Source organism: Strix aluco, chromosome 4 (genome assembly GCF_031877795.1).
Source record: "Strix aluco isolate bStrAlu1 chromosome 4, bStrAlu1.hap1, whole genome shotgun sequence".
In the NCBI taxonomy this organism is placed as follows: Eukaryota; Metazoa; Chordata; class Aves; order Strigiformes; family Strigidae; genus Strix; species Strix aluco.
The window spans coordinates 91,487,546-91,512,698 of record NC_133934.1 but is presented as its reverse complement, the minus strand read 5'-3'; the positions used below and the strand labels follow the sequence as shown (position 1 = coordinate 91,512,698).

General features: G+C 39.8%; 1 protein-coding gene across 4 annotated transcripts; it reads right to left on the bottom strand.

Moving 5' to 3' along the window:
• On the bottom strand, window positions 1-23,462 carry TMEM62 (transmembrane protein 62). 4 transcript variants are annotated; one of them, XM_074824236.1, is made up of 14 exons: window positions 23,286-23,462; window positions 19,425-19,536; window positions 17,111-17,248; window positions 15,971-16,016; window positions 13,244-13,385; window positions 11,093-11,217; window positions 10,826-10,948; window positions 9,830-9,985; window positions 8,154-8,313; window positions 6,440-6,553; window positions 5,385-5,469; window positions 3,732-3,836; window positions 2,842-2,960; window positions 1-1,924 (listed from the first exon to the last, which is right to left on the bottom strand). In XM_074824236.1, the coding sequence occupies exons 3-14, from the start codon at window positions 17,148-17,150 to the stop codon at window positions 1,598-1,600; spliced, it is 1,542 nt and encodes a 513-aa protein (XP_074680337.1). In that variant the 5' UTR covers window positions 17,151-17,248; window positions 19,425-19,536; window positions 23,286-23,462; the 3' UTR covers window positions 1-1,597. The 4 variants fall into 4 exon arrangements, with proteins under 4 accessions (XP_074680337.1, XP_074680338.1, XP_074680335.1 ...); XM_074824237.1 differs by lacking the exon at window positions 23,286-23,462 and adding an exon at window positions 23,123-23,261; XM_074824234.1 differs by lacking the exon at window positions 23,286-23,462 and adding an exon at window positions 23,017-23,225 and having other exon boundaries at window positions 19,425-19,559.
• Window positions 23,463-25,153: the final 1,691 nt, after the last annotated feature.

Here is a 25,153-nt window from a genome sequence, read left to right as displayed (position 1 = left end):
TCTTGGCCCAGGGTATAAAGTATTTTATTGCCACTTCATATGTTCCCTGATCACATAAAAGTAATTTAATTGTGAAATGTCAGGTTTATTAATAATTTTTCAGTAGTGCTTCTCACAAGTACATTTTTGTGCCCTGCCTCCGATTTTCTAACAGCTTTGCAAAACAAAGTTATGTAGCAACAAATGACATCCTGTATTCTCTTCACAGTTATTTAACTTAGGCAAATTGAGAGCTGTTGCTCTCTTTATTATATCATCAATCATTGAGGAACAGGAGTGAAGGAATAGGAGAACTATCACCTTTCAGAAATAACAAAAAGTCTTAGTTGTAGTTAATATTTTCTTCCATTTCAATTTATTTTCCTGTATGTTCTACTATAGTCACTGCTGTTTTTTTCTAAGGTGCCATAAATAAGTTACCCCTCCTTTTTCTTGAGGAGCCATAAATAAGTTACTGCAAAATTACCTGAAGTATTTTAAACATTCCACTCACAGCAGTCTTGTGAAGCAGGCCAGTGTTCTCCTTTACAGATAAAGGCACCTCAGCTCTCTTGACTCTGGATCATTGTGTCCTTCATAAATATAATTGTTCTATCATTTTTAGACTTAGAAAAATGGAAAACAAATGAGTTTTCCAAGGTCACTCTGGCGCATTTGACTGAGACCCAGAAATGCAGCCCCGACCCCCTTGCTTACAGACTTTCTAGGCATCAGAGCACGTGATTCCTTCGGGCTCTCCCATCCTGAGGACACCGTCTCCATTCTTTGCTTTAAAGCTGAACTGACTACAGCCAAGAATCCCAGCAACACTGATCATTCACTGTCCTTTCACTGGTCAAGTGTGGGAAAATTGGCAACCTCAGCAGTGGGAAACTACCTACTTCTTCCCAGAGAGCGACCGTGATAATTAGCCAGCACTCCCAGGACCAGAGCAATAGGCCATGGCTCAGGTAAACATAAACACACACACCTAACAGCCTACAAAGGGCTCGTAGGTAGCATTATGAACTGAAAAAGCATGTAAGCATAGGACTTACTGTGAAGGCCACCACAGCACCTCTGCAATAACCATTACTTCATAAAGTCATCTGCTCTAGGCCTGTAGTTAGTCTTGTAAAAATATATGGAAATCTTGAAATAAAAAGCAAAGGTAAGCACAAATCCTGGAGCTCATTATCAAGAATTATGCTAATTTTCCCCAGCATTATAAAAATCAAGAAAGAATTAAAAATATTTTTCCATTCACAGTAGTAATGACCAAACATTTCCATTTGTGATCCATATGGACATATCTATCTTCTGTATTACAAAAACCCCTATTATAGAGATTATTGTACAGTTTACTGTATACTGTATTAATGTATAATTGTATTATATAATATGTATTATACAGTATATTGTATATGTATAATACAATAAAAGTATATATTACATACTGTTATACATTTACTATTTAATACAGCTCTGCAGCAGTGCAGGTGCAGCTTCAGGTCTTACCACCTAATTGTTGGGCTGTATGGAATTCCAGCATCACAAAACTATAGGTTGTGCCTTGGCCGTTTTTAAGTCAAAGAACCTCGAATACTTATACTGTGCTTCAGGAGCTCTGACAGTTTTTCATTTCCACTATGTAAGTTCTGAGCTCTGATGATTTCAGTGTCCAGGTTTTATAAATCAGAGCTGAGGTCAGTGCCACCAGCCACACTCTCATTGGGGAGAGGAAGAAAGCCAAGGTCCCGTAGGTTCGCTGCAGGAAATAGCAGGAATAGAGCTGCCAGGCCAGGAGGAGTGCCACTGCCAGGTGAACCAGCACAGCCACGGGACGCCGGACCTGACGGATGTGAGAGCGGAAGCTGTGGCCCTGGCATCGCAGCAGCAGGCACCAGCACAGGTAGGCCATTAATGGCAGGTTGAAAAACAACATCTGAAAAGGAAAGAAAAGTAAGACCATGAGCAAGCCAGGCGTAACATACGTGAGGGCACAGAAAGATACGAGCACATAAAACTGTCCCATTCTAAGGGTTGAGCACAGTTCCCAGAGCTGGAATCTCGGGATGCGCTTCCAAGACTCTGCAGCTGATAGAGCTGTGGCTGCCTGTGCCTCAGTCCCAGGCCAAGCATTCCTGCCCCCTCCCTTGCAGTGGGAGGCACTCACATGCATCTGACCTCTCCTGGAGCTGGTTCAGGGAGCTAGACTTGGCAAAATACTAGCACGGTAAAAAAGGAAGGTCTGTATGTCAGTTTAGCTCTCTGACCCAGCCGTCAGACAAGTGTTAGTAGTGGCATAAGGGAGGGACCGTGAAGGAGGCAGCACTAGCCTGGTCTCACTTCAATGCCAAGGAACTACACCCTCTCTTTCAGACTAATGGCAGCTGGGAAAACCAGAGGGCAGGCAGGTCAGACTGCTGGGAAAACTGGACTCGTGGACTTGGAGAGGGACAGCTACTGATCTGAAGGGTTACCCAGCGTGCAAGGGCTGCCCTGGCCATTCAGGTCCTGCTGCTTAGTCACTGCAACCTGTGCATGAGACAAGGACAATACAAAAACGTGGAGTGCTAAATCTGTAGAGGTGGTCTCTAATCCAGACATCCAGGGAGTCCAAAGCAACATCAAAGAGAAGGAAAGAGAAGTTTGAGAAAATAATGAACAACCTCCTTCTTTTCTGCCTTTTAGAACTACAGGAAGGTTAGAAAGAGCTGTTGCAGTCAGGCAGGGCCACTAATCTCTATCCTTCTAAGACTCCTTTCTTTATAAAACTTATAAAACTTTTTTAAAAAAAAAGCAAACAAAAAATTTCCAGAAGAAAGCAGTTTGTCAGCCTTAATTTTTGTAAGTACATACCTGTAAAATCCCGACCACAAATGTCAGACTGCCCTGTAAGAAGGAACCACCAACGAACACACCAAAGGAGAAACAGGCCCCCAGCTGGCCGTCTATCAGTTCACCTACAAACCACGGTCCTGAAAGAAAGGAAACCAAACATTCAGCCCCATCAGAAAACACAATAGAGACATGGCCCTTTGTACTCCTGAGCACAAAGTGGTTAACTGGGGAAAATGACCTCTCTATTGCTACTCTGTAGAAATAAGCCTCATGTTTTCATCTTCACAAACAGCAATCTGATGGAACATTCCTGATGTGAAAATACCATGGTACACCAATGACTTGTGGCACACAATGAATATAATGTTAAATTGGTTTAATTTCTGTGACAATTTTCAACACCACGTATAACATTTTTCTTATGAGAGAAGTGAAAAGATAGTTCCTTTCAAAAGCTGACCTCTTCCCAGAATTACAGTAAGATATATGAAAGACGGGGTCATAAACAATGCCAGTTTGGCTCAGCTTAGAAGTCAAAATGGACAGACTGCACTATGTTATGCACACTACACTGACTGCAGAGAACACAGCTATTTTAATAGTATACTCATTTTACACCAAGGTACAACCAGATCTTACTCAAAGAATAAGTGAAAACCAAATTAAAATTAAAAATACTCACTTTGCTTTCAGAGTAATTTAATAATTTAAGTGTTTAATTAATTCCAGGGCTTCTAAGTTAGGCTCCCAGAAACAAACCTTTAGTCTCTTTGAACATTAACTTTTCAAGTTCCACTTAAGTAGAATTTCCCCATTCTCCAAGATGTTAAAAGTCTCATTTTTCATCAGGATCTGATATGTAATTTAAAAATACTAATTTACGTCCTCTGGTACTCTAGGTTACTTACCCAGAATGGTGTATAAATTCAGAACCAGAATTGAGTAATAGATGGTGTTTGTTTTACTGAAGACATGAAGGGAATATGAGGTCAGAGTAAGTAATCCTGGCTTTTCTAAACAGAGACAACATTTAAGAAAAATACACTTGATTCAGATTGCAACACACACACACACATAAAAATTGGTCTTTCTGAGACAAATCTGCACATTACTCATTCTATTAAATAAGAAATATAATATTTGGTATGTCTACAGAACAAACGCAAGGGAATGCATTTCTACTATTACTGTGATAACTGAAAGTAAGGAACTGATAAATATAAAAATCTATGTTAAAAACAGCAGAAGAAGCTGCCATTCTAAAATGAGTACACTTACTGTATGTAAATAAAACTGAACGACCATTCTATACCCAGAAAATGAAGTTAGCTAGAATGAAAAACATGGAGAAAGTTCATATTAAATGAAAAGTAAGAGATTCAAATCAGTAACTGTGCAAACCCAAAGAGGCAGGTCAGTATGGACTAGATTAATGGGATTTTCTTTGATTAAATCTACTTAGTGAGATCTGATAGCAACTCAGATAAAAGGAAGGCTAGGTGTTAAAATGGCAGCATTCTGACAAGTGTGTGATTTTATCAAAAAAACCCCAATATTCACTTTCTAACTGAAGCAGACAATTCATAGATTGAGATTGAGGGAGCCTTCCTATAAAAGTTAGCTTCTAGAGTTTCACCTATTACGTGGCTGCCCTTCTCACAAAGCATTAATTCCCAGAGGGCAAGCCTGACCTTTGGAAATCAACAGCTCTAACAAGTTTGTTCACTAATTTGTAAAATATTTAACATGGTCTACGGGGACCTAGCTGATCACAGAGTGCTAGCTCTTTTCATTTTCAGCTGCTGAGTTCTATAAAGACAACTGAAAATCTATTCTTTTTCTATGTGAGCAGTTGCTGTAGTTACCTCAGGATGCTACGTGATTATGAGTATAAAGGAAGGGACATAGAGTGACATGAATAGGAAGGGACGTGGCTTCCAGAAAAATCTCATTAGTAAGGTGTGGTTCAAACAATTGTTTAAAGGATAAACACCACAAACTTAACAATATTCATTTTCATTTACCAGATTTATCACAAACAAAATCTCAAGTTATGTCAGAAATGGTCTTAATACTATTTTGAGAAAGACCCAAGCCTGTTCATGTTCTTTGCAAAGATTCACAAAAGTTATTTTTGTAGAAGGAAATCTGTTTCTCCACTCAGGTGACAGAGAATTCTGTGCCAGCTGTAGTGAAACAAGCACACATACAGAACCAATACAAAATAAAACATTCCTTTCCCTATGCATTGGATTCTTCAGTGAGAAAATTAAACGAAACCTTTAGATTTCAATTAATTGAATTTTTGTTTAAACAAAGATACCCAATCAAGTTTTTAGTTTTTAATTTATTTTATTTGATATATTGGAAGTTTTCTGGGTCCCCTTAAAAGCAAACCAGCAGCTTCTGAGAACCCAGTCAAACTCCACAGCACTAGATGCAAAATGCACATGGTGATTAACAGCGCAGTTACTTATATATGTTAGCATACAGGTAAATAGTAAAAAAAGTTTAGGGAAAATAAGATCATCTAAAAGCCACAGACAAGCATTGGTTCATACCTTTGAGGGCTGGCTTTTGCAGATATCTGAAAATCACGAGCAAGGCGATCTGTATCAGCACAATCAGTCCAAATAGCACACGAGCCTGAAAAGACAGTTTTAACTTTAAGCCAGCCCTGGAGTAGTAGCTGCCTTTGGGCCTGCCTTATGGACACTGGGAGGATGATACAAGGATTTCTAGCTGAAACACATACTCAAAGCTTGATGGTGTCATTGAACTGAAAAGTAAAAAGAAACCTCAGAGTTTCTGAGTTATTGGGCTTGCATCTTACTGACTTGAATTCAGTTGGATGGCTGAAAGTGATAGACCTGAATCTTTCAAAAACAGGTTTGTAAAAGACATCCGTTGAAAAGGTGTAAATATGCTTCCTATGTAAAACATTTTCCGAGTGCTGTACTGAACAGAACTGCAGCTCAAGACATTGTGGAGAACATTGGTTACAGATTAGCAAAACTAATATAGTAATTTTGAGCCAATTATGATACTATCTAGAGTCATGTGGACTTTCCTATGTTGTTCTGTAAGTGCACCTAAACTAAACTATTATGACATGCCTGCTTTGCATGTTCTGAGCCGTAACACTTCAGGATAAGACCTGGAACGTACTGAAGTCAGTGGGAATTCTGCCTTCCCCTTCGCTGGAGCTAGCTATAATGTCAGCAGCTGATGTGAGACTTTTTCCAGCATTCTTGTCGGTACACCTACTGCAACAGATAACAGCGAAGTTTTCTTTGATTAATGTTTCCTTTCTCTGCTATCTCCAGTAGCTTCTTTTCATTTCTTGCTTGCAAAAAAATGTGTGTATACCTGTACCCAAAAATGGACAATTGTGACTAAATCCAGGAAGCAAACTGTTTGCATGAACCATTGCTGCACATTCACGTTTGAAGCGTGCAACTTGAGAAAGGAAACTTGAAATATTTGTGAAATTCCAATGGAGTCATATCTGGAACAATCAAAGTGCATTCAAGTCTACCAGGAATTAGGAAAATGCCTCCTGCGGTCTCTGGGGAAACCAGCATGGAATGACAGCTGTTTTGCTGAAAGTACTTACTAGAACATAGTGGTCAGTGAGAAGAATAACAGATGGCCAAAAGCCAAATCTAAGAGAGAGGTTTTCTTCCATTGCAAATATATGACCCTGCGTGCTAATTCTTCCTGAAGCATCCTAGATTGATACAAAATAAGAGAGCAATTAGATACCAGTAGTGCACAAAATACCTGAAGTTGCTAATTATCATCACGGCTTTTCTGGAAAGATCCAACTGACGCATGCATGTCTGGCATACTGCTGTATTAAATACTTCTACTTACTGCCAATTTTGTGGTTTCAAGTAAATTGGTGATTGTAAGATTATAAACTGAAACTGCTACATATGAAGGAGATCCTGTCAGAGATTCAGCAATTTGTGGAAAACAGTGACTATTTATTGCCACCACCACCACTTGTTTTCTCAAAGCTCAATTCTAGATAACAGCCCATCTTAAAATATTTTGAAGCTTTGTTGTGCTTCTTTTCTGGTGTATTTGCTAGAAACTGATATTGATAAATAACAGTGCTACATTTATTAAACATTTTGGTATTTCTGCATGTCTAACACTGACACCTTATCTTTTAGTACATAATAAATGGTTTATTTATGGTGAAGTTCAGTATGTTTATTGTGATTACAGCTAAGACAATATTTGGACAATCCCAGAAACAATGTACAGCAATTGAGTATTCTTATTTTCTCCAGGTACCTAAATCAAGTTAACGCTTCATCCTCCTCGCTTTCCCAAAACTATTCAGTTACTAGATGTGATAGTGATTTATGACTGAAGGGGAAAGAAAAATAATTTTTTAAAAATCCCATTCAGTTATCTGATAACAAGCATGTATTTGCAAGCAAACCATTGCTATGCAGACCTATATAACCCTCTTCAAATGATACTCAGTTCTGTGCATATGTTTTCATCATAATTAAAAAAACCCCACAACCCACTAATAAATGCAGCTTTCCTGAGTAAAGCATCACAGAAATCAGTAACAAGCTAGGAGGTAGAACACTGGCAGTACACAAAAGCCATTAGAAAAAAAAAGCAGTATCGCTCTTGTCCTGTGAGAAATAATGCCTAGCTGGGTTCCACCAAGCAGGACAAAGCAGACTTTCCCATTACTGTTCTGCAAATGTGCCAAATATTAGAACACTCTGATCGAGTTTTTCGAAGACCACTTGAAGGTACAGGAAAAAAAAAAAGTAGTACCAAGAACAGAAGCATTCACCAAAAGGCATTTTTTGCACCCAGTAATCTAGTATCAGTTAAGTCTGATGTTCTGAGAAACAGAAAACATATTCACTGTCAGCCTGTAAAAAAATCATGAAAAGAACTTCACACAGATAATCAAACCCAGCATTCCAATCTTCCAGACCCAGTTACTTTGCCTTCTGAACTAACATGATGCTACTTCTTACTTTCCTTGATCAAGCCCAATTATTTTTCCAAGACAACCTTAAAAGTTAATTGTTGCCTGTTACTCAAAATAATTTATTTTTGACCAATTACTTGTCATCTTATATTTCTCATGAAAAATAAGAATCCTTTCTTTTGTCCAGATGCTTTATGAATGTTTTAGCGCTCAGCAGTGTTTTTTCATTTAATAAATCCTTTGGTTTTTTGTAATCAGCAAATATGAAAGGAAGTCTGTTATTTTGTTCCTAGTTTTGTGATGCAGAAGGGTGATGGCGCAGAGATGACAACACAAAGAGTGCCAACAGGTACCTTACCTGGACTGTCACATCTATGTGATGGAACCCTTCACTGTAGTTTTGTGGGCTCCACTTCAGTACATAGAGAGGGCCAGACACCTGATGCGCATTCCCCAAGTGAACTCCATCTATACAGACTTTGACGGAGATAATGACAGAAGGAGAGAAGGCCAGAATTCTAAGGAGTGAATAAACAGCAAAATAAACAGATTTATTACATGACTTGCAGATTTGTCATTACTTCCTGAAGAGAAGTCCCTAAAGATTACGCTACCTTTTACTTAAGAGTTCAAAAGAGTTAGAAATTAAAATGGTGAAATATCTGTAGGCTAATAGTAACATGGTAGCTCTTTCCTACAATTAAAAAGAGAAGTTCTGTATGGTATTGTGCAAAAGAATAAGATAGAAAACTGGGCTGTGGAACAGACGAAAAAGTGGCAGAGATCCTCAGGTCCTGGCAGAAATAATCTTAGAACTCCTGCTGTCAAACCATTTGCTAACACAAGTGGGATGCATCCTCCTGCACACAGACATATAATCAAATAGTTGTAGATGTCCTCATTAAAAAATGCCAGTCTCTCTTGCTAGAGTTCTTTGTTGTTTGGTGTGGTTTTTTTTTTCTTTTTTTCCTTTTCTTCTTTTTTCCTTTTTTCCCCTTTTTCTTTTTCCTTTTTTTTTTTTTTAATTTTATTTTTGCTAGTTGGAATATAACCTCTCAGTCTTTGTAACTGAATTTATGAGAAATAGAGTGGAACGCAAGACTGGTATTACAGATCTGAGATACCAAGAAATCTACTGTCACTTGGCAGTGCATATATTCAGAGAAACAGTGATACTAATACAGACTCCATATATTGCACATACAATTTCTTTCATTTCTGGTAATACAAAAGGCATTCCAGAGCATGTTTCAGTCAAATGAAGGAGTCTCATATAGTTATGGTGAATGATTCTATCAGTTCATATATTTAATCATAAGAATGTTCAGATAAGGTTCGAAGTAGGAAACTGGAAAGTAGGTAGACTTAGTAGGTAGACTTAGAAGGACACTGCTTCCTAACTGAAAAGTATTGATGAATTTCTTTTGATTGTAATTCTGTGTATGCAATATACCCATATATTTCATACATATTAGTCTAACAGCAAATATAAGATGTTACAAAGGGTATAGAAATTTGAAATACAAATGAAAAAAATAAATAGAAAAGGTAGAAATAGAAAGATGGAGACATTTAAAACTGATATGAAAATTGGCAGAGGCTTAAGATGTTTTAATATATAAAGGATATAAAACTGAAAACACAAGAGGCTAAGAAGTCAGAAGCGAATAAACACTTAGAAAAATACGTAGACAAAATCCTGAAATCAGCGGAGGCAACGTGAACACGTGAGATTAATAACACAGATTACATGTTAATCTAACTATCACCTTTTGTTACATAAAAAAGTTCTGCATAAATAAAACAAACATGAATTACTACTATATAAACTCCTTTTATCACAAATATGATACAAAGTGAGCTCTCAGGAACAAACTTCCAGAGGAAAGTGAATTCTGAGCACAGTGGACACATGCATTTAAAAAAAAAGGTTTTGTGTACATACATATAAATATAGATGTACATTACAACCAAGAAAGACCCCAACTATTAAAATATAGTTAAATATTGTGAAATTAAGAGATTACAGAGTACCTGATATGAGTGGAATAAATAATTTTGACTAGTGGTTCATGAGTAGAACTGCTGTAAAGGAAGGATTTGGGATTGGTGATGAGAACTACAGGCCATTCTTCAAAGTTAAGATCTGCAAAGCTAAGGAGGTCATGATCAAATGCGAGGATCCGGTATCTATAATAAAAGGAAAAACATTTTGTTAATACAAGCTACTGCATGCAGAGCTGATTCCCATGCTTCCCAAGTTCCTGAACAGAACTTGTTTGATTTATTTTCGCTTTAATGTCTTCTGTAGTTGATCCTGCATTAGCCAACTCTGCTGCATTAACTGTAAGCTGGTTACCTCAGATCAGATTCATTTTATTATAAATCACTGAAGCACTACTCAAAATTCCAAATGTCAAGATCTATTGAATTCTGCACATGAATCAGATAGATGAACATGATGTTAAATAATTCAAAGATAATCTACATTACCGCAGTGTCTGGGTAGGTACTCTAGTTATGGACAAGGATCCCAGTGTGCTTTCTTCTATGCATACAAGTATCTTTCTCAGGATTACTGCAGAATAAAAGCTAATATACTACTATACATTCCATGTAGAATCGGACACTTTTTGATATGCTGCTAAGGTATCATTTCTCAGGTAGACTATTTTTGTCTCTGAAATTCTAACAGCTGGTGCAGAGCATGGGTATTTTGAAGTAGTGATGTGAAATCTGATTACAATTTATTTGTCTACTTTGAATACTAAACAGACATTTAGATGTCCTCTTTTCAATTTCTAAATATCAAGAATGAATCAAAAAATTACTTTACTTAATTTATTAGCACACTGTTGGGATAGGGAAAAAAATCCCAAACTTACAGAGACATTTTGCAAAAGTATTAATAGTAATAACTAGTCAGGCAGATCTAATGCTTCTTTCAAATTCTCCAAACAGCATAAAAGGGAATCACAGTATAACTGGGTAGGCTCCATATAATAATTTGCTCACATAGGGTTTATTTACCTCCTATTATTCATCCAGTCTCCCAATTCGAGTTCCAGAGTGCCACCACGGTGTTGACTGTGCAAGGCTGGCATCAGCCCACCCATTGTATGTAAATGTCCACATAAATAGGCTGTGGCAGAACTAATAAAAGAGCATAAGAATTGTGATTATCTGGATGGGAAGGAAATATCACTGCACAAAACCTGAAAAGTGACAGACAAGTATGTGAAAAGAGGCAAGAAATGTACTTCATGAAAACACACAGGAGAAAAAGAAAGATCTTACCTCATTAATGTTCGTATTCCTGGGGCTGGGGAGATGATTGTTGAGGTGGGAAAATGGCCAAACCAGACAGTATGATTGCTGTGCAGACTCTCTGTTGCCATCAAAGATAGCTCGTTCATTTGATTCTGAAACGGGCAGGTGTTTGAAAGACAAACAAAGAACCAAACAAACCTGTTTAACATTCAGGCTATTTGGAAGGAATAGCAAAAGGAAAGCAGAAAGAAACTAGTGAAGAATGCAATTAATCTTTTTTTTTTTTTACAGAGAATACTCTCAGTTGCTTCAGGGACATTTGCATGAAAAAACCATACTACTAGATGTAGCCCTAAAATCTGATGTTGGAAAAAGAAACTGAAAACAAGACACTCAACACCTTCCTCGCAACTGAACACAGGAAAAGCACAATAGAAAGAAGCATTTTCGTAAACTGTATTTCTATCCTTTCTACTGCTTATTTATATAGTCAAAGATGACACGCTTGAGTTGATTTTACAAACATCTTTACCTTACAATTATCATCCCTACTATCTCTTGAGTTGCTAGATGGCCTTTTATAGGCATGACAGACCACAGAAAATGTGCACCATACGCTTCAGTCATTTAACTGGATGAACTATGATGCTGAATCTTGAAAATATTACTCAGCCATTGCTTCAAAGTTAAGCAAAAGTAACACTTTACACAGCAGGTAAAATTTCTCTCCTTTACTTCTTTGACTTCCAATTATTAAATCAACCACTTACTGTCCAGAGAGACTCCCAATACCAGTAAGATCTCAAAGTCTAACAGAGGAGGCAGGAAAACTAAAACCAGGAAAGAACACAAATCCACTCTTTCACCATTTTGCAGATCATCTTTCAGGGTAACCCAGAGAACCACCAACATATTCTTTTCCCTCCTACCTGAAAAGAAACCCTGAAGGGCATGAATAAAGGAAAGAGAAATAAAGGTATATCAAAAAAGAATGGATTCAGCATACCATTCTGGATTAATGTAACTGGCTTATATTTCCTTTGCCTTTGTGAATTTGGGCTTTAAGAATATTTTTACCTAAGCTATGCAAACAAATCACTGATACAAATGTAATATCTTTTTCAAATTCCTGGCAGACGTTTATTTTTTAAAAGTTACGGGTATCTACCTTTACTTTCAGTTTTGTGCAAAAATCTGCAAATGATGCTCTCTGGACTCCTGCTGCTGGGTAATTAGCAAGCAAACGTTTGACTTACTGCAGCCAAGGACAGCAGCTCTAGACTCGACTGCATTTCTTAGCTCCTCGAGAGTGTGTCTGCAAACCTACTGTGCCCATTATGGATTACAGTAAACAATGAGAACAGTACTTGGCACCTTTCACCTAAGTATTGCCAAGCGTTTTATAAACAATTAAATGTCAAGCCTCCTTTAGACAAGATTAGAAGGAGAACATATTACTTTTCATTAAGGCCATTATCACAGGCAAAATATGACATCTGTTTACCAGAACACAGTAACTCTCTGCCAACACTTCAGAAGAGTATTTCAAGAACTATAGCATATCAACAAACTACAGAGAAAAATCAAAGGGAAGCAAAACGTTATCTAAGCTGATATGTGATTTAAACACTGGGATATTAATGTTATTCTTTTAAAAGAATAACATGTAATTTTTATGGTCTCAGAAGATCAGACCTCACTTTCATAAATGACACATTTCTTTATAGCATTACCTTTCACACTATTCCATTGATAAGTGCAACTCCCTCATCTGTAACATTAATAAAAAACCCATCTAACAGGGTAAAAAGTGAAATTAGAAAGTTTGGGGTTTGTTTTAGTTTTTTTTAAACTTTACGGCACATAAGGAAATTATCACTCAAGTCTAGCTAAATGCTAAGAATATTAATATTGACAGTGTCCTTAAAATGTCTAATTTGACATTTTTGTACTGGATTACTTCTTAAGAGAGAAAACACAGACACTCTGTATGTTAAGTGACACATTCATTTTTCTAAATAAATGTCCCACACGTGTAGTAACTTGAAAACATAAAGACTCTTTTAGATTAACACAAATCTTTCAGACAATTCTTCTTTATCAAAACAAACAAACCAACCCCCCAAACAAACCACTATAGAATCAAAACAGCCAGCAAAATGGAATGCCAGATGATACCATGTTTAAAATCCCGAAGAAATTATAGGGTCTCTTAGGGCCTGGGCTGAGTGTGGCATCCACGCAGATGAATGAATAGTTCCCAAAAGAGGTGGTGTGGATGTAATGGAAAGATCCATCTTTACGCCAGGCAGAGTATTTCCTGCCAAAATAAAATGGAAATACTGCTGTTAGGAAAGCTTAAAACAATGACAAAAATGACCTGTATAGAATAAATGTAAGATTTCTTGCATTATATCTGGCTCCCTCTTGTTACTGCAGTAAAGTCTCTTCCTAAAAATCAATGGCATTGAAAAGTCTGTACTTCAAAGAAGATGCATTACACGGGTCATGTGTTAAGACAAGCAGCAGGTTAGCACACAAACATTTTTAAAAAAATGCTAGCATAAATACGCTTTCCCTGAGCAACATAGTACTTTTTTATGGATAAAGGATAGGCCAGCAGCATAAATGATGCAAAACAAATAGGCAAGATGACAAGACAGCAGGAACTTACATCACTTTTAATTAAAGGAGATCTGCAAAGGAAAAAAAATTACTGTCTTCTGTTTATTGTTGGTATCTGAAATAATTTTTTCTTGCTTACCTAGAAATACCAGGGACAGCAAGTCTTGCCTCCACTATTTTGTTAGAGATCTCTTAAGTTACTCTGATGTGGAATGATCAGCTGTTGGCTAATGGAATATGATTTTGAACCAAAGAAATATTGAACCATTTCAGTTATTTTCCAAAAGATCCAAAACAGAGACACTACACTACACCAAGTCTTTTAAATAGCAAAGAAGGCAGCATTTCCTCTTGCTTATTACTCTTTTTTCTTTCTTGACATAGCAAATCTTACCAGTTCTCCTGTCGTCTGCGGAATGTCATTAGAATTCTTCACTCGAAGAGTAAAAGGAGAGAGCAAAAAGGGTTGCTGCACTTTTGCACAATACCTAATGTTAATTGAGCTCTTTAATATTAATCTTAAAATACTCTAAGGAGAACTGTGAACAGGGCAGGACTTATAAGACATGTCAACTAATTCCACCTTTTTTTTCCCCGGAGTTTTATGCTAATACTGGCTATGATAAATACATGTAATAATGAATATATACATTGTTTTCTCTCCTTCCACATACTCTCTTCCTAGAGTATGGCACATTTACTAAAATTTTTTTTCATTTTTATATTTTATTAATGCATCAGATTAATAAAATTGTCCCTGTAAAGATAGTTCTCCCTTTAGTGATGCTTAATAGCTTTTGAGGACTCTTGGTGCCTTTCTTCAGTCTTAGATAGAGCATTTGTTAAATCTCATTAAAGTTTTTTTGTTTTGCTATGATGACAGACTATAATGAAGCAAAAACCATTATATGAACACATTTTTTTAGCACAAGACTGTTAATTAATAAGCAAAGACTTTTTCACCTGACACAGAATTTCACTCAGAAATTCTTAGGTTGGCTAAATTGCTTTGAAATTTCACCATAATCTTTTCCACGCCCTTCTGTCATCAGTGCATCTTCAATGTGGACTAGAGGCAGGTGATCCATACATCATCCCAATCAGTAAGCTTGTCCAGGCCAAATAACAATTCAGGCATGATCCAGCAAATTCACTGGTGCTACATCTTCCCACGTGCCTCATTAAGATTTCTGATAGCAGCCTTAAACTAGAGTGGAACACTGATACTAGATTCTCATGTAGCCACAACTGTGGCAAAAGATACAGGGATGTACGCTGCACTAGCACATCCAAAAGCCTTGTTAGCACCATTCATTCATCCCTTCTTGGTAAATCCACATGTAAATTCCATGTTCTCCTAAAAATCCAGCTGCTGTAGCATCCTATCCCACAGAATATATGGGTATATACCTACCTGCTCCTGCTGAAGCAAACTGAACTATCAGATGTTTAATCTGTGTTCTTATTGCAAAGTGGATGGCTTAAGAGCCTGAATTAAAGGAGAATTTACATTTCCAAGTCCTTCTCCAGTTCCAAAGTGTCAAAGCTGAAAGCATCACCAAAATTATGAGACAGGATTTTGTGTTCAGGTGTGAAGAGCAGAAGAAACTGAGAAGTTAAACACGAGTTACAGCTGAGGCTACCTTTACAATGTACAAGCAAAAGACCCAGCTGAAGAGGGGAAAGTTTCCTCACTTATCTTCACATTTAAATCTCAAGTGTGTTCCTCAAGAACATCTGTTCACCCGTCATCATCATCATCCGACTTCTCTACTTTCAGTTTTCTAACAAGACTCAGATGTGAAGAAATGGCTCAGATAAAATTTAGACCCATATGACATGGAAATCCCTTTTGGGAATGCAGAACCAACATAAAAAAAAGTGAAGGTTTCTTTTGCTTTCTTTTTCTTTTTTCATCCATTTTAAGGAGGAAAAGCATTGTTTGGGAATGCTGGTTTACAAAAATATATCACACAACTGTTCTGAAGAAACTGTAGCACATAATGCACAGAACATTTCCTAGACACAGGCAGATTTACAATATATTCAATTACAAAACACAGAGGGGTAAGAGATAAGAATTCTGCGCAAAGAATCCTCTATTTTCTCAATTTATTCTGCTCTACTAACTGGCACTGGAAAAGACAGAGGGAATAGCAAATATGATCCTGGACTATAAGAAAGTCAGTGAAAAAGCATTTATGTGATAATGGAAAGCAGAATATTGTTTAGTGAGTTTGACCTTGAATTTAACAGCATCTGTGTGGTAAATAAATGTACCTGTAATAATTCTGAACGCTGTCCAGGTGTGGAATGTTGAATGAATCTGTAAGAGAGAGAAAAAGGAAATAAAGAAACTTTCACAACAAATTGATCATTGACCTCTGGATTTTATTTCCTAATGTGGAGATAAAGCAGTCTCAGCAGGCACTGAAGAGCTATTTTTTTTTAAAATGCATTAACTGACAAGCAGACTGTCTAACTGTGCAGAGAAGACAGTCTATAGTTGATGCAGTTGACCTAAAAGTAGAGATAGTTTTCTCATTTAAGTTTCAGTTCAAAGATAAAGTTGCTGTGGGAATGTAAATTTTCATTTAGTGACTAAAAGGTAACCCTGTGTCTCCACTTTAGCCATAAATCTTTTCAGAAGCTTTTCAGATTGGGTGCATTCTCTGTAAGACAGACCTAACTCATCCAAGGAAAATAAAGCAGCAATTGCATCAGAGAACAGCATGTGTAAATCAGACAGCAGCTTGGGGAGGTCTGTACTGCAACTGGGGTCCACCTCTCCATTAAGAGAAGCCTGACAGGGAAGTGGGAGTGAAATGTCATAGACAGGCTGTATATGACAAAGCATGTACTTTTTTTTCCCCAGTGCTAGGCTTTCTAGTTTTGCCCTTTCTGTAACAGCTATCTTACATAGCCTACAAGGCTGTTAGCTTGTGTTTGGATGCTTAGAATGTAGCAACAACTATGGTGTGTACAAACTTCCATGAGTTCTTTCTTTCCAAAAGAAACTAAGTTTCCTTTAACTGTGGAACATGTGATACCTTTTAATTCAAACCTGTAGGGGGAGGTCTATGAAAAGTATATTAAAACCATTTCTTCAGCAGGGTAAGGTTAGTTTTCCCTTCCATTAAAAGATGGGGTATATAAAGTAATGATCTGGAAACTAACACCTGAAGCTATGTTCTACCACTCGCTGGGCAAAAGCATAAATGAAGACCCTTACTTCCCTGGTACTAAAACACCAGTAAATAACAAAGTGTGCCCTCAGCAGAGCAGATGGCAAGGCTTTCTACTGACTCATAGCCACCACTAACATGCTAGTAAGGACTACCACTTTACCTCTATAGTCTAACTTGCCTAAATCAGCTCTGTAATCACAGGAAAGAAAGAGATGTTTAATTTCTGTCTTACCATGATTCCCTTTGATGTCAATCCACTTGGTTTTTTCCATGACCCTTGATCTCTTCAGGATTGACTGGTAAGTTTTCCATTCTACTTCTACCTGCCCAGATCCCAGTTTATCTCTTGTCTTAGCATCTGTCAGGTCACCTGAAAGCATACAAAGGTGAGATATAACCAGAGGCCTACACAGCTTACACAATTACTGTAACTAGGCAAGCATGCAATCCAAGCCTCCTTGTGTAAGTGGCTGTAGGCCTCCTGTGTGCAATCTGGATGTTCCTGTCATCTGGCCCAAGAGGTTACTATAAGGGTAAATGCCTTCTAATGCAGATGCAGCAGCCTGTTCAAACATCTGTCAACCACGTCACTGCAGCACTCTTACTAACGCCATGCCAAAGTAAATAAAATTGTTACACATTCATTATACCTAAAGATTCTAGTCATAGAAGCTTTAACTTTACACCTTCTATATCCCCTCAATCTCCAATTAGAGTTCGAACCATTGCCATTTCTGTTCATAAAGCAATGCCTCCCTGCATTGCTAGTTAAAAGATGAATACTAACTATTTCTGAATTCTTAACTTAAAAAGCAAGCAGCAGATAAGTAAGTCTCCGTAGAAACAAAAGTCCAGGTCTAGCATTAAGATTCTAAAGCCTTGCACATAGTAATGGCTCAAAATCTCTTTGATTTGCTTGCCAAAACATAATCCATTTCAATAGCAATAGCAAGCTTTCAAATGAAATGGCAAGGCTTATTTCACGTGTCTTGGTATAGTATGTTCAAACAGAAACCAGCAATGAAATCTTGCATTAGTTCACAGGTGAATTTCGTACAAATGAGCAGGGATTGTTCTGAGAGGAACTGGCTCTCAGTGACTAATCAGAGACATAGTTCACTTCTGTAATTTCAAATACAAAGAATGATGTAGAATCACTACCAGGACAAGAAGGAAGGTAGCTGCTAGCAAGGACTAAGGTGTAGCAACCAATATTGGGTAAACAATAGCCATATTGCATAATTATGTCTTTGTTACATATAATATACACTAAATGTGTCAGACTCACGACATTGAAGAAAAACTCATTCTCTTGAGAAGTTTTTCTCTTCTGCTTCTAACAGTCTGTCTTCAGCTGCAACTCCATTTCCATTGCTAAAGATACCTTAAGGCTTTAAAGTTCTCTCCTGAGATTGTAGAATTTCACTAAGGGCAAATTATGCCTGACAAATCTGGTGGCCTTCTACGACGGGACTACAGCACTGGTGGTAAGGGAAGAGCAACTGACATCATCTACCTGGACTTGTGCAAAGCATCTGACACTGTCCAACATGACATCCTTGTCTCTAAATTGGAGAGACATGGGTTTGACAGATGGACCACTCAGTGGATAAGGAATTGGCTGGATGGTCGCACTCAAAGAGTTGTGGTAAACAGCTCGATGTCCGAGTGGAGAGCAGTGATGAGTGGTGTTCCTCAGGGGTTGGTGTTGGGACTGGTACAGTTTAACAACTTTGTTGGGGACATGGACAGTGGGATCGAGTGCACCCTCAGCAAGTTTGCTGATGACACCAAGCTGTGTGGTGCGGTCAACACGCTGGAAGGAAGGGATGTGCCATCCAGAGGGACCTGGACAGGCTGGAGAGGTGGGCCTGTGCCTGAAGTTTAACCAGGCCAAGTGCAAGGTCCTGCACATGGGTCAGGGCAATCCAAAGCACAAATACAGTCTGGGGGATGGGTGGATTGAGAGCAGCCCTGGGGAGGAGGACTTGAAGGTATTAGCAGATGGAAAACTGACTATGAGCCAGCAATGTGCGCTCACAGCCCAGAAAGCCAACCACATCCTGGGCTGCATCAAGAGAAGTGTGGCCAGCAGGTTGAAGGAGGCGATTCTCCCCCTCTACTCTGCTCTCGTGAGACCCCTCCTGCAATGCTGTGTCCAGCTCTGGGGCCCCCAACATAGGAAGGACATGGACCTGCTCGAGCGGGGCCAGACAAGGGCCATGAACATGATCAGGGGGCTGGAGCACCTCCCTTATGAGGACAGGCGAAGAGAGTTGGGGTTGTTCAGCCCAGAGAAGAGAAGGCTCCAGGGAGACCTTATAGTGGCACTTCCGCTCCCTGGAAGCGTTCAAGGCCAGGTTGGACGGGGCTTTGAGCAACCTAGTCTAGTGCAAGGTTTCCCTGCCCATGGCAAGGGGGCTGGGACTAGATGATCTTTAAGGTCCCTTCCAACCCAAACCATTCTATGATTCTATGAATTTTGCTTATTTGCTCTTCCTTTGACAGCACATTCAACAGGAAACACATTCTTTTGATTTGCTTACCTGTTGCTAGAACAAGTGCTGGCTGAATTATATCAATTGTTTCAGAACAGAATTTTTCAAAATCAGAAGCTCGTTTGGGATCCCGAAATCTACTGATATGAATATCTGACACCTGCAAAAGAGAAAAAAGAAACACTGTCCCAAGCAGAGGGTTATTGCTGCTCAGGTTGTTCTGCAAAGCCAAGTACATAAGAACGCAACATAAGAGCAATCATAGTGATTCATATCAGTATAAGGGATACAGGGAAAAACAGAAGTGGATGATGAGGGGAGAACAAAAGAAGAGCAAGCATATGATATTGCATCTCTAACCCCTAAAATCACATTTACACCAAGAACATTTCCTTAAATCTAAGGGCATACAATAACATGGGGAAATGCTTAGCTATCTACAGTAAGTTTTGACGGCTCTAAGTGACCTGTTGGCTTACAAATTCTGTGAGCTTCTGGTGCAACACAGTGATCTTTCTGCAAGAGAGAATACTAAGTAGTTCTGCAAAGCAAAAATAGGTTAAAGTTACCTAGGCCTCAAAGCATACTGATAACTAACTTCATACCAGGTGTGACATTTCCAGTAGCTGGGTGGAAGGATTTCTAACATTCTACCTGGAGCTAATGAGCAAGTTTAGATCCCATTCCATGTGCCTTCATGAAGGCAAAGCCTGAGTGAGAAATGATGATACCACTTGTACATAACTGTAAAAGATGCTGTTCATCTCTGAACCAGTCAAAGCCCTCACATCAGAAGAGCTGTACGGGATGGGATGGGGAGAATAAGAAGTTTGGTGGGTTTTTTCGGTTTTGGTTTGGTTTTGTTTTTTTTTTTTAATATTGTGGCTTTTTCAGTTTGTCCAAAGTAAACCTTGGGTGAATGCTTCCAATTTCACTTTCCATTCTACTTCAGTTAATCAATTAATAAATTATCCTCCTCAGTTTAGACCAATGGTATTTGATGCTCAGAAAACAGCGAGCACACGCTCGTGGCCATCTGACACTATCACTAATTGAGAAAGAAAAACATTAGCTTTTACATTAAATTTAATAAACCTGGCTCTTGTAAAGCTTTTTCCTTTTTGAAAACTCCAGATAAAATACCTTGGAGACAAAATGCCTTAGCTTCTCCTTATTCAGTCATTTGAATATGTGGAAAACATTGCCTGAATACAGTTCTTTGATTCTGCTTAGGAAAATTCCCCATTTGCTTATATGGAACATTTGCCTAGGTCAAAATCAGATGCTTTTAGACATAATCTTAATTTCATTTTTATTGATACATTCAAGCTACTGTGAATTAAAGAGCACAGTAAAACTACCTCAATACATCAAACCTAATTTAATTATTGACAGGGATACAACATCTTATTTTGGTTCTCCTCAGTCTGTGGATTTGCAATTCATCTATCTCAGCAATCAAGCAGAAAATAAACACTTCTATTGTTGCTGTCTCCAGATTCTTGAGCAAAAAGTCTTACAAGAAACCTTACTCCTGTTCTGCCCATAACTATGAACAATGTAAATTTCCAACCTTTTAGCAGACAGTGGTTGGGAAGCCTGATTTTCTACAAAGATCTTCCCACTTTTTCCCCTACTGTGATACAAGTTTAAGATTTACAAATAGCTCTTCTGTAAGTTCTAAGAGTTACAGTATCCAGGGGCTTCCGAGAGCTGGGACTAAGTTTCTGTCATCACTAAAAGCCATGAAACATGAAGATCTTGGGAGTGGAGCTTCTTACATTTTTAAAAAAATTAACTTCAAAGGATGTCCCAGTAAAAGGGAATTCAGTGGGTAAGGAGAAAAGCTTGCAATGCTCTTATTCAATTTCCAAAAAAGTAGGTAAAAGTCCACTTGCTGCATTTCTTCTCTCTTTCCCCTCTCTCTGACTGATGTGGAAACTTGGCCTCTCTCATTGCATCATAGGCAGTAACTTTAGTCAAAATGGGTTGGAAAAAGCTTAGGGGTGAGGAGAAATCACCATCCACATTCCTTATCTAGAGAAGATGTGGCTCAGGAAAGGCAGGCATTAACAAGGGAGAATTACAAGGCCTACGGCAACAGTAGAATGCATCCAGCCGACAACTGTAAGCTTGTCAAATATTGAACTAGAGTGCCTAATAGGCACGGGGTAAGAAAGGAAGTTCTGCTATAAGAAAGGTGAAAGAACCATTAATACAAGTTTATAGCACAAAGATTGCACTTTAGCTCAATTTAAGAAAAGACAGTCCTGTGGATGGGAGGAAAAACAAGGCAGGAACTGCTGGGGGCAGAACCTTGAGCTCTATCCAGTGACCTTGGCTAGACCTAAGGAGTCATCAGGGAGCCTGAAGCTTGTTTCCCACAAAGTCATCAGGAACAACACTGGATTTAGTGCTTGACTAATTTCCAAGTTAGGTCATGATAAAGCAGCTTGTTAAAGGGCACATCTGAAAGAGAACAGAACCACTTGAAAGTAAAGCCAAGTCTCAAATTAGCAATGCTGTGGCCTATGCTTGGGAGAGCTCCACTTGAAGAAACACAGGCAGAGAGAACATGGCCAGAGAAGTATGGAGCTGCGCATGCTGCTTGTCAGCATAGCTCTGCACCTGCTATATGCTGCTGTAGTTGATTGTCTTCAAGATACCAACTCAAGATAGGGACTTTATCTACATTAATTCAAGCATATCTCTCACCTTAAAATCTCTTCTGCAGCAAAGATAATAAGCCTTAAATCACTTAAGGAAAAATTACTGGAAACACTGACTTTGAAAATACATAGCAATTGGAGAGAACAAAAGGACTAATAATACGCTGGCGTATGCACTAAGAGCACTGCCTGCAGCTACTACTTTTAGGCAAAGTGTCCTTGAGTTTAAGAATAAAAGCAAAATAGTAAAAGCAGCCTATTTGTTAGAAGGAACTGCACAGCAACCCCTGTGACATCTCAGATGCCAATTACCTGCAAATATGTAAAGAGCTTGCAGGTAGTTATACACAAGTGCTTCAGGAATGCTCTGGCAGGGGAAGGGTCACAAAAGAGGCCACAGAAGCACCCAGACATGACAGCTCACTTCCAAGAGTATGCCAGGTTAATTTGGATTTTATGTTCAACCTGGAAACAAAGCTGTGTACATTTAACCTAACACAGATTGCTCTACCACTGGCCCAGGACCTTCCTTCTATTGCGGAAGGTCTGTGTAACCACTTTCTCAGCCGCACGGCTTCTCTGAGTTTTAGAAGGGAAAAGGGCCAGGCAGAGGCTGCATTTCTCACTGGGGTAGTAGATAATACCGTACCGGGCACTGATGCAATATACAGGAGAGTGTTAATAACCGGGCATGTTTTAATTACCCGCTTCTACCACGCACATCTCTGTGGGGGAGCCTGGCGAGCTGGCCGGACACCCGTAACTTCACCCTCGGCTGCCAGCCGCCGGGACAGCACAGGGGGGCGTTGGCCGGGAGAAGGCGCCACGGCTTCCCACCGAGCGCGGGAGCGCGGCAGCCGGTGGCCCCTCGCCCGCCCCCCGCCTCTCCGCCCACAGCGGCCCCGAAAAGCGGGGGGGGCGCTGCCACCCGCGCCGGGCCGCGCCCCCGCCCCGTCGCCCCCGCCCCTCACCTGCAGTACCCACAGCAGGCCGCCGGCCTCCGCCCCGGGGAAGGGCTGAGGGGCCCGCCGCCCGACGCGCGCGCCCACCGCCGGCGGCGCCCCGGGAGGCGCGTACCAGTCCAGCACCAGCGCCAGCGCCAGGGCGGCCGCCGTCAGCAGCCCCACGGCCAGCTTCAGCATCCTGCGCCGCGCCGCCGACCCGCGCCCGCCCCGGGCGGGCCCTCCCATCCGCCGCCGGGCAGCGCTGCTGGCTTCGGCACTTCCGCGTCGCCGCCCACCTCCGCGGCTTGTCGGGCCGCCCTCGCCGCTCGTCTATGGTCGCCTCGGAGGACCGATGGCAGCGCGGGGCAGGGGTGCGCGCTCCCCTCCCGGACTTTCGGCGCTTTTCTTGGGCGAGGCTGTGGGGCCCGCCCGCAGCTTCCCGGCCGCCTCCCCCCTCGGCCGCAGCTGCCCCCGTGCCCGCTGACCCCGCGCTGCAGGGGGGGCTGGAAATGCCGAGGCTAAACCGGGACAGGCCGAAACGTGACCCGAAGAGTGCGGTCTGCCCAGGCCTGCAGCGATTTCCGTGACTGGGGGGGACGCTTGTACCGTCAGGAGGCCTCGGGCCATGCCTTGCGTCAAGTCGCTCGGGACGAAAACCAAGTGTGAGGAGAGATCAGCGTCGCGCCCTGCTTTCTTCCAAGTACAGCATATAAACATTCGCTTCCCGCCCCCTCCCGTCAGTATTTATTTCCCCCCTGCCTGCTCATAAATCTAGGCAATTTTCTTACTCCTGACATACTTAAAAAATCTTTCTATAGTCTTTTGAACATACTTTTTTTTCTTATACACCATTTTAAACCTTACTATAGCAACAGTACAGTTTCATAATTGGTAAATTATTCTTTGCTACCAACTCTCCCTTTTCCAACTGCTGCCTACAGTTACTGTTGAGGTTTTTTTCTACCATCTTCACTGTGAGTTTAGCTGAAAAAGCTTCTGTCACTCCATCACTGTTTTCTTTAATATTTAACGCAGTATTCTCAAACAACTTTTCAGATAGAAGCTCCTAATTCAATATTACTTACTTTTCATTATCTTTGCTCATATAATTTGTCATAGTGTTGTCCAAAAAGCCGATTTGTTGCCTGGTGTGCAATAGGTCAATAATCACACACTCAGGAGAGGTATCGCTTATTTATTTTAGGGTTGTGCATGCCTAGGTTCTTGGTGGTTTCCCACAAATCAAGCACACCAACAGGATTTTTCACGCTGTATTTATACACAAAACTTGCAGAGATAGTAATTTTCCAAGTCCATCGATGATTGGTTAGTAATTTACATATAATTATGATACTGCTGACACCATACTTCTACTACTACACATGCTCAGGGGAAGGGTTTTCGCCTGGGTGAGGGTCTTCTTGACCTATAGGTGTGATTTTTAGTATTATAATGAGGGTAGTTCAGTGAAGGATACGTGGGCCTTGAGTTTGCTTGCCAAGTTGGCAATGTACCCTCTTCAAGGTCTAACGGCTCCAGGATGTCCTTGCTCAAAGGCAGCTACCTACTTGTTCTTCTGATTAGGGATGCCTTTGGCCTTAACATATACAAAGAACATCTTTCTTGACCTAAGCATAATATTGCTACATTGTTCTAAAAGTTGAATCTTCAACAACAGGACAAAGATTTTAATTTTTAGCATTGATCACGACAAATACCTTTCAGATCAGTTACACTTTGTGAATATATTATACCCTTTTTCAGATGTTCTTGATAATTTAGCTGCTCTTTTGTGGGACTTAAATGTACGTTTGCTTTGTTTTTTCCAGCTGCCTTCCATCTTGCTTGTCTGCTTCTTACTTCCCCACAAAGAACATCCCAAACAACTGCTTTTAAATCAACAGTTAGCGATCAGTAAACCCGGTAATGTTGCCAAGTAATCTTGAAAACTAGGGTTTGCTCAATTTCTTCCTGGAGCTCTGCCATTTTATTTTAGCTCTAGCAGGACTGCCACCCTTCAGCACTTTGTCTCTATTAAAATTTATTTGTATTCCTATTTTGTTCTTATTTCCTCTACTACTTCAGTATCCATGGAGATCTTGGTGTTTTGTGCCATTTTTGCCTGGGTAGTGGTGATAACTTGTTTTTCAGAGGTTCGCTGCCA